Below are 13,500 nucleotides of genomic sequence, written 5' to 3'. Positions count from 1 at the left end.
ATGAATTCAAATAATAAATGACTTGTGAATACCCAATCCTAGTATACCTTTTTTATCTGCGAAAACAAAAGGCCAAAAATCTCACAATTTTGCATAAGGTGATCAACAGATATATGCTGTGTAGGAGTTGTACGGCTACTTCCGAGGTTTACGAAATCCTTCGGTAACACAATGTCTCCACTCTGTAAGCTATCCATACACCATAGAGTTAACGAATATGTCCAAAAGTGCGTTTTCACGACTATGTAATCAAAGGGATACAGTCATATATACCAGCTTAAAACGACGTCATATTGATTTATCAACATAGTTAATCTCGACTTTTTCTGTTGAACAGTTCTAAATGAATGTGACAGCAGTCCATGCATCCATGGCGACTGTGAGGATATTGTTGATGGATATGTTTGCAGTTGTTATGCTGGTTATACTGGTGACAGGTGTGAAACAGGTGGGTGTATAAAAATGAAATCATATTAACACAGTTGAAATTTGCACTTGATCACGTTTTACGCTCGGTGTTTCTTTATAGGTATTCTTTTGTAATTTTATAGTCATTATCATACATTCATGGATGTTTTTTGTATCCTTGCTTGTATGTTTCAGAAATAAATGAATGTGACATTCAACCATGTGTTTTCGGTACCTGCAATGACCAAATCGATGCCTATAACTGCAGTTGTTATGCTGGGTATACCGGTGTAAATTGTGAAATAGGTAAGTACTTTGCATTGCATTGCATTGTATTACATTGCATTGCTTTGCCCGATACTTGACATGGATTTACGTTACATCTACTTCACTCTACTCTACTCTACTCTACTCTACTCAACGCTACTCTACGCCACTCCACTCCACTCAACCTTAACTCCACCCCACCTCCTCACATCACATCACATCATCACATCACCTCTCATCTCACTTTACTTAAAATCCACTTTATCCTCCTTTTAATTTTCGTCGTTTTTGCTACTTTATTTTACTTTACTTTACTTTACGTTACTTTGCTTCAACCACTTTACTATATTTTACTTACACTTGACTTTCCGTTACAAGTTGTCAAACATAGGTTAAACAGCTTGGAACATTACACAGTTTTGTGAATCAAAGACGTTAGGTGAAACATTTCATCATTGTTTGATTTTCAATATCTCAGATTTTGATGAATGTGGCAGCGACCCATGCATCAACGGTGTCTGCAGTGATTTTATCAATATGTTCAAATGCGAGTGTTATTATGGCTGGAATGGAGTAACTTGTGACCAAGGTAATTTTTAATCTCCTTTGCCTTTCTTGAAAGGTGTACTTCCGATATTCTTCTTAAAGTTTTGAATCCTTTTGGAAAAGAGGGTCATTACATCAACAATTTAAAAGTGAACAACTATACTACCAACCCAGAAAGATTGTAGTTTCAGTTATATTTAAGCGAGGCGTGTACATCTTACACAACGTTTTTTTTTGTTTCCATGAATTTAAATACAGGCACTGATAGTGCGAATGGACATGAAATGTTACATTTGATCTCACTAGTACTGTGAACACAAAGAAAGAGTCTGTGTGTTTGAATCTTCCTTGTTTCATCCAAAAGTGATGTTAGTTTGTGTTCACAGTGAGATAATGTTATTAATTTATATGCTTGTGCGCTATCAGTGTCTATATTGGTTCATGTAATTTGTAACAAACAAAAAATACTTGTGTAAGATTAAAAAAACATAGTGCTGTCTAATTGATATTTGACCACCCTTAAACCTTATTTAAAATCACTTGGACGACATCTGTCTTTCTGTTTTGAGTTTTGATTTTATACACTGAAATAATCATTAATTTTGTTGTTTTAATTGTAATATCACTTGTATGCAAAGTTCATGAATGTACAGAAAATGTAATGCCAACCTATCTTTTAAAACTGTAGTAAATCAAAATGTATGCACTGCATTGTGTACAAACTTAAACAATATTCTTTCCATATGCAGATATTAATGAATGTCTGAGCGACTCTCTAAATGACTGCGAGCACAATTGTACCAATGTGAACACCACTGTAGACAACAAGGGATACTTCTGTGACTGCAATGACGGCTTTGTACTAGATAGCGATGGATTAGCATGTTCAGGTAAACAAAATCAGTTGTATACATCATTCTGTATATATAGATATACAAATAACACTAATTAATATTAAATCGTGAAATTTACACTCCCATAGGCTTGATCTTTAATATTCATGGCAATTATATACTTTCGCATGTGTGTGATCTCTGTAAGCGCATTAGGAGATAATTTGGTGGCAGTTAATGATACCTGTTTGATTTGTGCGTTTATAGAAATCAATGAATGTTCCTCAAACCCATGCAACAATGGAGGTATCTGTTACGACGGTGTAAACAGCTATTTATGCGCATGCAGTGAAGGATGGGAAGGCGATGTTTGTGACCAAGGTAAGTTTCATGACATTATTAACGGAAACTATCACAGATATTTCATTTACACAATGAACTAGATCAGATTTGGGTATGACAAAATAATTATTACACCTACTATACCTACTTGTATGTGTGTACTTCATTAGAAGGTGTTACTTAAACTTTAGAATGGACCATTCAATGTAAAGCGTAATTGGAATACAATTTTAATTATACGTAAATCTCTCTCTCTCTCTCTCTCTCTCTCTCTCTCTCTCTCTCTCTCTCTCTCTCTCTCTCTCTCTCTCTCTCTCTCTCTCTCTCCCTCTCTCTCTCTCTCTACAGATATTGATGAGTGTGAACGAGGCACATCGAACTGCGATATAAATGCTAACTGTACAAATACAATTGGAGCATATAACTGTTCATGCATTGATGGCTACAGAGGAGATGGTTACATATGCAGAGGTAAATACAGATCCATCATATTCAGAGTAAACTTTTGTCCATCATGATAGTCGTTTGTTTAAAATTCGAAGTATGTGTTGACAGTGAGTAACAACCCACTTTCTAACAAAGTTAGCTATTTCACGTATCTTTACACAATTTCAACAACAAGAAAATGCGCACATTCTCCTGCCACGTTGTCACATTCGAAGCTTTTGGGAAGGGTGGACTATGGAATGTTTTAAGAGTAATATTAATCGTAACATGTTTGCCTTATCCTAACCTAAGCACAATCCTTCCTAATTTTATCACAGAAATCATCATGTTTCCATTCGGACAAGAGATAGGTGACGTAGACCTTCGAGATACGAAGGAAGAGAGACGATCCCTTGGGATGTTGGATCTCGTTTCACCAACGTTTTCGCCACCAAGAGGCTTTCCTTTCTATGACGAGTTCTACTATAGTTTATACGTAAGTATATTTTAAGTGGCAGATAAAAGGCATATCGGTGAGTTTCACTTTCACTGGGCCAATGTACAAAGATGTATGTATGTATGTATGTATGTATGTATGTATGTATGTATGTATGTATTAGCGTGCGCGTACATGTGTATATATATATATTGTCTCGCAATATATGAACTGGTTTTTTTACCAACAGTTTACAGACAACGGCCTGATAGTGTTCACGAAGGAAAATGGTGACAAATACCCATACCCATATCCTTTTCCCGGTGGTTTTGACACAAACCAGGACACACCCATGATTGCTGTATTCTGGGATGATGTTGACTTGGGTTTAGCTGACTATGGACGGGTGTATTATCAGGTTAGAAGTAATCTTACAATTACATCTATATCTAGAGTTGATCAATCAATCAATCAATCAATCAATCAATCAATCAATCAATCAATCAATCAATCGAATGTATCTGATATCATGATAGTAACTGAAACTGTCGAATTACTTAACACAGGTGTATGATACAACCGAACCCCTATCAACCGAAGGAGAATCTATTGTCCAAGGTGTGAACAAACGTATACAAACCCAGTATCCAAATCAAGACGCCCCTGACACCAAATTCAGTGATTTCCAAGCCAATTGGGTATTGAAGATCACGTGGTATCGAGTGCCGCCTTTCTTCGCAGAGTATACTAATGGTTCGGTAAGTTAACACTCAGATACAAATCATGTATTGGTAGTTGACGTAATGTTACTATAATTTGTCTATAACAATACACTTTGAAGTTGTGTGCTATTAAAACAAAAGCAACTCCTAATACTCGGGGTAGTAACAAACCATATATTCGCTTACTTGAAATACGGGTCACTATAAGGGCGAATTGCAGGTTCGTTGAAGATAAACGGTAACATATATTTTTAAATGACTGATTCTCCGACTCGGAGGCAGTAAATAATAATGATGATAACTATCTAAGACTATATATTTTCAGAAAAGGTAATTATGTCAATTTTGTCACGTTGTTTGTTGTTTTTGCATTGGCTCAAGATGGATGTTATCTTGGGGTAAAACATGATTTTTCATTGTTTGTATTCAATATTCTACGAAAAAGCGTTGACAACAAACTGTAAGGTTGTTATGGTTTTTGTGTGTGTTTTAGATTCTTCAGATTTCAAATTTATCACAAAAATGCCGTGTTCCTATCATCTCTCGTTCCTTTGCAATATGACAGTGAAAGTGAGGTACAATGATTTATAGATTCTAGATTTGTAGTTCCTCACTTTTCAACTTTCTAACAGAGCCACATTTACTACAAATACTATGTGATTTTATGTATGTAGTAACATGAGAGCGTTGTAAATTGTTACTAATATACTTGACCTCCCTCTGTTCCACAGCCAAACACATTTCAGGGCACACTGGCCACCGATGGCAAATATGGATTCGTGCTCATCAACTACATGGAGGATGAAATGTTATGGATTTATAACATCAGAGGTTATACGAGCTTAAACAACGCCATCATTGGCTACAACACAGGAAAGGGTGTATCCGATGAAATAGAAAACGCCCAGTTCACATTCAGTAGCGTGGATGACTTATACAGACCTGACCAATTCCAAGGAAACACGGGACAAAAAGGACGGTGGATATTTCGAGTGGAAAACAACGAAGACTATACAGTTAACGCTAAACAGGAATGCCTTACCTGGTACAACCAACAACCCGATCCAGTGGACTGGAACGAAGGGTTAGGGTTCTGTCCATGTGGATTTGAACAAGGAAGAAACGATGCTGCTTTTGGTCGAGCAAGCGAACCAATTAGTGGAGTTAGTGGAAGTTCAAGTGATAGTAGCAATCAGGGTGTTGATCAACAGTTGATGACAACAATCAATTTACTACAAGGTAAATATTAATGTCATAGATAGAAGAAGCATCTATTTATCTGAAGTAGTTTGTCAGATTTTAACAAACGACCACGTGGCAACCCGGAACAAAATGTATTCATTGAATGCAGAAATAAGATAAATGTATTTGCAGGTAGGACCGGATAGCGGTTGCAATGTAAATGCTTTTATCGTATGGGCTTACTGAAATGTAATGGATTGTATACTCCCCAGGGAGTTGCAGAAGTATAATGGGAGTTTGTACCACTGTAGATCCGTACCAGGAGTAAACATTATTAGAGCTATAAGGATAACACGCTATAAATACACTTTAATATCTGTTTATTTAACTCTTTCCAGGTCAAGGCTTCTGTCTACAAACATCGTTTGCAAATCGTTTTGGTGCTGGACAGCAATGCTGTTACCGTGACGACCACTCATTTATCGATGGATATGATTCCCTGTGGGAAAGCAGTTACATGGCAAGATATCAATGGATCAACAGATTTGGAATGTTCAATTATGTGGCGTATATGCAATGGATAGGTAAGGCTACTAGACAGTAGATGGTGTAGAAGCCATTATATATGCTTCTACGCCCTTATAACAGTTATTCTCCTACATAGCTTGAAACTGTTGTTTGTTTGTATACCTTGAATATGAACCAATCATAAAGCACTGACGTTTTATTGATTAAGAGTATTACAGTAAACCCCATACACCTAGTTCGCATACATTAAAGATACCACCTCTTTATTGAAATATATGTTTAATTAGCATCATAAGTCGTGTCTTTAATTTTTGTAATCGTTAACAATATACTCGGAACCTTTTTCTTGTGATCAGAACTCGATATCCTGCCGAGGTATTTCTGTTGTACTGCATCCAGCGACCCTGCATTCTGTGACATGTACGAAGAGAAAAGACCACGGGGAAGTTGTTCGGGATATGAACCTCCGAATATAGGTATGAGAGAGCAGCTTCCAAGATGTTAATTGTACATTAACAAATGATTTTGAAGCGTTTGTCTGGGATATATGCTAGGCAATGTTCAATAATCTTCTACAAGTTTACGTAGTATGCACGTTTAGTAACACTTGCTTGGTTGTTGCATGCAGGTTAATTTACACTTTCCGCTCACAACAGAGCTCCCGAAATTGATGACTTTATGAGTTTATTTTCGAATTGAAAGGTGCTTTTTTTTAAAATAATAAAAAAAAAACTGTACGGGTGAATCTCAAACTCGTTTTCCCTGTTATGGAAATTTGAGCATCAAAATTGTGTTTTTAAGATTTGGTTTAATTTTATTGAATATTGTACTACTTTCTCTCGCAGGTTTTATGTTTGGTGATCCCCACATCACCACTTTGGACAGCGCCACCTATACATTTAACGGTTTAGGTGAATATATACTGGTGGACGTTAACAATGATATGTTTGAACTACAAGCACGAACATCAAGATTCGTCACTTCTCGTGGGCAACTTTCTAATGCCACCATTTTCACCGGGTTTGTAGCACGGCAGAATGATTCTTCCACGGTGAGTAGGATTGATAACATACTTCAAGCCAATGACATTCAAGAGTTTTATTTCATCGTGGTATTCACGTGAAAACTATTCTTCATTAAACGTAGCATCATGATGTATAACACATCTCTGAATGAGTTGTATTTGTGATAATAGACTGGGCTGTAATGGTGGAGTAAAATGTCAGCAAATATAAGAGAAAAACTATCATTTCTTTCTTTCTTTGTGTACATATGTCACATGTGTGTATATCCAAATATCAGAGAAAACGTATCATTTATTCATCTCCGTATACGAGCAACACTCTCCATCAACTTGTACTCGTTCACTAGTTTATATATGACGTATTTCCCCTCAGACGTTTGTAGTTTGAGATTTGGTGTACACACTCTTTAGTCCATATTCGTGAAGAGACAAAAGCATGAAAACTTACCATGATATTATCCAATGCTATTTTGACACAGCTCTTTTCATTTTATTTCACACAGGTACAATTTACTATGAATGAAGATGCAACAGACTATGAAATGCTGGTCGATGGTCTCAATTTCAATAAAAGTGTACTCTCAGAAGGTAATGAATATATCCCTTCCTTGTCATTACAGTAACGACTGTATTTAATTTGGTCTTTTTATAGAATTCTCAAAAAAAAAATCGAATGTTATGTATATATTCAGAGGATTGTTAGTCATATAATTTTGAAATGTATGTAAATTGGGGATACAACTGTTGTTTATCGTTCCCCTTTTCACACGTTTTGGTGTTTATTAGATGCAAAAGACTGGGAAAGTTTGCGCTGGATCATGAGGAGTCAATAGTGTGTATGGTCATCAACTGGCTTATATTTGTCTTCATGTATTTTTGTTTTCCTAGATATCCTATCCTTTGACAATATTACGGGCGTCCAGTTTTACATCAAAATTGAAGTACCATCGAACCTCACCCGAACTGTGGCAGTATTCTCAAGTGGTATAGCTGTGTCCATATGCGTTGTGGAAGGCATATTGGACGCAGTGTTTAGTGCCCCAGTTTCACTTAAGAACCAAACAACGGGTCTACTAGGTGTATGGAATGACGACCCCACCGATGATTTTTTGAGACGAGATGGAACATACCAACAGGCAACTATCCCTGGCCAAAATTTGACCGAAGCCGACTACTTTGAATTTGGCCAAACCTGTAAGTTATGAAGAATACATATACTGGTTACAGATAAAACACAGTGTTCGCCAGAAGACTACATTATGTAACATATACATTTTAGGATTAAAGTTGATCATTTTGCAAGTTTAGGTTGCTGTTGTACTTTTTATGATAGATAATTACACTTTTATTGATGATTGTTATTAAGTGAAGTTTCAGAATATAAGTGCACGTAAAAAATCTCTCTTCAGACACAATTCTACTGTGTTCAGTAATAAAAGTACTGTTATCTAGCAAGTAAACCAACAACCCCAACTTGCCCTATGATCGACGTTAATCAGTAAATGTTTATACAGTCTTCTAGTGAACACATCCTGTTTAGGCTGTTATGTTGTTTTGGACAGTATACTTCTTGTAAGAAAAGAAAATATTGACAAAGTCGTACGGAAGCAATACGAAAACTGCGAGAAAGTATGAGATACCTAGATACTGAACAACATGATGTTATGTTCGCTCTGTTTAGTCTAAGTGCACACTCATGTCATGTTTGTATGGTTTTATTTTGCCGAATACTTGGTCGAAATTAAAATATGCTGTTTATTTCCATTACAGGGAAACTTATGTCTAACGAGTCCATGTTTACTTACGAAAACGGCACTTCGTGGAACAGCTACAATAACAACGATTTCGTACCAATATTTCTTGACGAAATTACACAAAACAGTGAACAAAGTTTAGTTATGATGGCTGAGCAGGTCTGTGGGGAGAATGTACAATGTTTTTATGATACCTTGGCAACAAGGAATCCCATCATTGGAGAAGCTACAAAGGTCACATCACAACAATTTAACATTGACGTAGAGGACCTTGGTAAGCGTTATATGGTTTATTTGTATACGATAACGTTTATCTTTATAAAAGGCCATTGGTATTTGACACGCATGCTTAGAGCTGTATGATTAGACACAACAGTTTCAACCTTAGATTTTATTAGTGAAACAAACACTAATTTTCGGATACCGCTTATTTTAATTACTTCGTATTTTTCAGCACAGTTCCTTTAAATTCAGGGAAGAACTTTTTAGGTGACATGTGTCTTGCTTATTGTAATTAATATAGAGTAACAGGTACTGCAGCTGTTGTTGCTGTTTCTCTGCGGGGAAGTCTTATCTTCATACACATGTAGTGGTTGCCTTTTCATTTTCATTACATAGTTGGTGAAAAAACCTACTGAGTTAAGATATGCAATTGAAATATGTCTTGTCGAACTTATTGGAACTTTCAATTTTCGTGTCACCAAGTTCGAATTAACGCGCATTGAGTGTGCATTCAAATCAAGAGGATGTCTATCCGGTTAGTAGTACTCAATATTTTGAGACTAGCATGTGGCACTGCTCGTCTCATATTTTTTTGTTTTGTTTGTTTTTCTCCAGTGAACTACCCACCACAGATTTCTGCGGATACAGTCATTAATGCTACAGTTGGTGAAGAAGTCGTGGTTGAAGTGTTTGCAACAGATGCTGACGGTGACGTCATCGAATACTCACTGAAAACCCCTGTAACATATAATGCAACATTGTATGCAAGTAAGTAGCTCGTTATGGTAACATAAAAAACATGTCTGGACGTGCAACTACTGAGATTGCAATCCAACTCAGTGACATGAATAAAGCAACATGGTCCAATATATACGCTATCTGCCAATAAACCGTCGTAGAATTCAGGAAAAATGAAAAAGACTGCGACCTGAGTTTTAACAATATCATATTTGATGGCCAGATTGATTTTTTGGCATCTTCCAATAACAACTTGTTGTACTTGGAGGGTTGTATCATGTGTTTCAGTTTTCCCCAGTTATATCTCAGTTGTTTACATTTTAATGCTAAAATGACACTAGTACATCTAACACAGTCGATTCGAAGAACTGCCGAGGTATTTCTGTTGTACTGCATCCAGCGACCCTGCATTCTGTGACATGTACGAAGAGAAAAGACCACGGGGAAGTTGTTCGGGATATGAACCTCCGAATATAGGTATGAGAGAGCAGCTTCCAAGATGTTAATTGTACATTAACAAATGATTTTGAAGCGTTTGTCTGTGGTGAACATTATGCAAACAAGTTACCCATTAAAGATAGAAAGAAAATATGAGGGAATAATTCGTTTCTGGGTCCATTGATAAAGATCCACGTACTGCATACCACTGATAACAACGAGACAACTATCTTTGTTATTTACACAGATGGAACATTTGTATGGACGCCTGCCAACCTGGATGTTGTGATGGTAGGCTTTATTGCATCTGATGGTCGAGCTCAATCAACATTAATACCAGAAGTCAGGTTGTGTAAATGTCAGAATGGAGGAACGTGTAACTTTGATGAATTTATCGACGGAAGTGACATAATTGATTACAAGTTCGCCGTAAGTACAGATTGTAATGAGTTGAGGGGGGTGATGATCAAGAAGTAGGTTGACTCTACGTCAACAATGATTGTCCTTTTATACGTCGGGTATAAGAAGGGAAAGACGTAGACCGCTAATCGATGTACAAAGGAGAAGGCAAGGAACAAGCACAATATATATACAGTATAGGTAAATATAACGAGTTGAGATCCGCCTTGAGCAGATTCAGTAGTTCTATGCAATCCGTTTCAAGACAAACCCCTAAAATTGGTGTTAGTTTTATCTGCAGATGTCACATGTTGCAGGATTAATAATAGAATGATAGATTAGTCTACTTTCTCCATGATTTAACCTCAATGTTTGTCACCTTTAAAGGATTGTTGTATAATATTAATTACAGGTGGTACCATGTATATGTCCCACTGCTTATACTGGTGATCACTGTGAAGAAGACTACGAAGGGTGCCTTGACGATCCCTGCTACCCTGGTGTTCTGTGTTTTGATAACATTGCACCGGAGAGCGGAGCGAGATGCGGACCCTGTCCAGATGGTTTAGTCGGCAATGGTTTCAAATGTTACGGTAAATCTTTTCAGTCAAGTTGATAATTAGATATAGATTATGTCCCCTTCGCTGTACTGAGTTCAATGGTCAAATATGTTTTTTACTCTCTTGTACTGTGGTTTCGCTTTGCAGTTATACACAACCTTCAGTGATTGGCTTAGACCGTGTCACGTGGTATGGACTAGTGACGCATAGTGACCTCGATTTGCATGTAGAGGGCATTAGCCGTTTACTATTTGCTCTAGGGCACTATAACAGTAGCATGAGGCATGTCGTACCAGTGTTTTCTTTCACCCTGGAAAGAATACATACCTGGAATGGGATGCTATAAGACACGTCGCAGGCTTTATTCGGGGACGACCAGGCAATAAATGTATAGTATCATAAATTATATCAAAACCAAAGAAAACTGATGAGATGCTGTATTTGTAGTAGTGGATAACATCAACTGTAGTATGGAAGACTATATTTGGTAATTTAAATTCATACACCTAAATGTGTGTCGTCTTATCTTACTGTCTCGTTGTCATTACAGATTATGACGAATGTTCGGAAGGCAAGGATTTCAACAACGGCTCTATCTGTGATCAGATCTGTACGAATACCTATGAAAGCTTCGTCTGTACTTGTAACAGTGGATATGAACTGCATCCAAACGGAAGAAATTGTCTAGGTAGAAAATCTTTTTGTCGATATTTATATAATTTAGTTGTGTTGCTACTTGTATCTCAGAATTCTGCTACTCCTGCTTTAGTTGGATCTCAAACTTTGGATTAAAAGGATATGTTTAGAAAACTTTAGTTAGTATGTTTAATATGTTCGACAAAATTGCATTGCTACAACAATATCCCATAGGACATTTTGCCAAAACACGACGAATGTAGACAATTTTGAATAAGCGATGTTGAAATATGACAACGCACCCACTAGTAACTGATGCATTGGATTAAGGACAACATCCGTATCAACACCGGTATATACATGTATCAACTAAATTAAAAAATGTAGTTTTTTCTCTGAGTCACTAAAACTGGTTTATCTCTGTCTTTTTATGAATGCATTGTAAATATAGATATTGACGAGTGCTACATTAATATTGATGACTGCGATACAAAGGCGACATGTACTAACACGGATGGTGGATACTATTGTACATGTAATGATGGTTATATAGAAGGTGAAGATCAAAGTACCTGTGAAAGTAAGTTAACGAATGTACCACATATGCCATTTATAAGTATACAGGAATGCTAAGAATCTTTACACTGTATTTATCACCAAGGGGGTTCGGAGGAACGGAAAAACCACTGAGCAAGAAAAAGTGGTAACAGACCGAAACAGTCGGATAATATATAGACAGGCAGCAAGCAGGCAGGTATTCAAACAAACAGATGGATGGGCGGGCGGGCGGACGACGGACGGGCGGACAGACAGAGAGACAGAAAGAGAGACAGACAGACAGACAGACAGACAGACAGACAGACAGACAGAGGCAAAGATGTATATTTTTAATGTACACAGCTCTTGAAGTATATTAGGTTTAATAATTTCATTTTCATTTTTTTTGTGTACAGACATCAATGAATGCTTAGAGAGTCCCTGTGATGACAATGCTGTATGTGAGGACACCGATGGTTCATTTATGTGCACATGTAATGATGGGTACGAAGGTTCCGGTTTACTATGTGCAGGTGAGGTATATAGCGTACACTAGGAGTTTAGCATATGACACATTATCAATCGATCAATCAATCAATCAATCAATCAATCAATCAATCAATCAATCCACCAATTAGTCAATCGATCGGTAACTCACCACAAATAGGACATATGAAGATATCGAAGGATATTATTATAGTTTATTTTGTATATTACAACATTAGTATTGCTTACACCATTACTTTTGTTTAGATTAATGTGATTAGCATAAAGGGATTGCAACTGTATTATTTTATCTGTACTGAGATAGTATTGATCATTTCCTTTTATCCCCAACAGATATCGAAGAGTGTGACTTTTACCTGGATGATTGCAGTCTGCAGTCTACCTGTACCAACACTATCGGATCATACATTTGTCAATGTAATGACGGCTGGACAGGAAACGGACAAAATTGTACCAATGTTAATGAATGTGACGATCCTAATTTGATTGAATGTAATCCCAGAGCCACGTGTACAGATGTGATTGGTAGTTACAGCTGCGCATGTCAGCAAGGGTATGCTGGAAATGGAGTTGAATGTCAAGGTAAGAAAACGCACTGGGCAGGAAGGACTGCTCATGGCCGGCTATAGCTTCAACAAATCTTATGTGTCATAGTGTTAATTGGACTTCATGTGGAGTGCAGGAAAGAATGATAATTCAGATGAGATACATCTGCAACCCAAACATGATTTCTAATCCAGGTCTTCGAATCAACACTTATTATATGTATACGCCATGTTGTATCTGATATCACAACATATCATTTTCACACAGCCTTCGGTGATTGGCTTAGATCGTATCACGTGATATGGACTAATACCCCATACTGACTCCAATTGGCATTGCCCCGGTGCAATAGTCATGTAGCACGGCAGTCTTTTCGATGATTTGCTTCGTTTAGGGAGAAACTATATGTCTGAGAAAATGATGACTTATAAAACACATAACACACTAGT

The 13,500-nt window shown here is 37.0% G+C and overlaps 1 protein-coding gene across 1 annotated transcript in view; it reads left to right on the top strand.

Annotated features, from left to right (window-relative positions):
- Positions 1–13,500, top strand: part of LOC144447778 (uncharacterized) — a 77,948-nt gene that overhangs the window by 49,118 nt on the left and 15,330 nt on the right. Inside the window, exons 4-26 of the mRNA XM_078137860.1 lie at positions 338–448; positions 604–714; positions 1,154–1,264; positions 1,971–2,111; positions 2,322–2,435; positions 2,745–2,867; positions 3,161–3,318; positions 3,509–3,676; positions 3,825–4,016; positions 4,712–5,219; positions 5,561–5,746; positions 6,047–6,166; positions 6,536–6,741; positions 7,218–7,302; positions 7,603–7,908; positions 8,485–8,742; positions 9,306–9,458; positions 10,114–10,295; positions 10,678–10,858; positions 11,376–11,513; positions 11,913–12,041; positions 12,415–12,531; positions 12,839–13,087. Coding sequence (XP_077993986.1) covers positions 338–448; positions 604–714; positions 1,154–1,264; positions 1,971–2,111; positions 2,322–2,435; positions 2,745–2,867; positions 3,161–3,318; positions 3,509–3,676; positions 3,825–4,016; positions 4,712–5,219; positions 5,561–5,746; positions 6,047–6,166; positions 6,536–6,741; positions 7,218–7,302; positions 7,603–7,908; positions 8,485–8,742; positions 9,306–9,458; positions 10,114–10,295; positions 10,678–10,858; positions 11,376–11,513; positions 11,913–12,041; positions 12,415–12,531; positions 12,839–13,087 — 4,047 coding nt within the window. The remainder of the gene's footprint in view (positions 1–337; positions 449–603; positions 715–1,153; positions 1,265–1,970; positions 2,112–2,321; positions 2,436–2,744; positions 2,868–3,160; positions 3,319–3,508; positions 3,677–3,824; positions 4,017–4,711; positions 5,220–5,560; positions 5,747–6,046; positions 6,167–6,535; positions 6,742–7,217; positions 7,303–7,602; positions 7,909–8,484; positions 8,743–9,305; positions 9,459–10,113; positions 10,296–10,677; positions 10,859–11,375; positions 11,514–11,912; positions 12,042–12,414; positions 12,532–12,838; positions 13,088–13,500) is intronic.

The sequence above is a fragment of the Glandiceps talaboti genome, chromosome 16 (genome assembly GCF_964340395.1).
Source record: "Glandiceps talaboti chromosome 16, keGlaTala1.1, whole genome shotgun sequence".
Taxonomy (NCBI): Eukaryota; Metazoa; Hemichordata; class Enteropneusta; family Spengelidae; genus Glandiceps; species Glandiceps talaboti.
The sequence above is the reverse complement of the archived record's forward strand: the minus strand, read 5'-3'. Positions and strand labels throughout refer to the sequence as shown.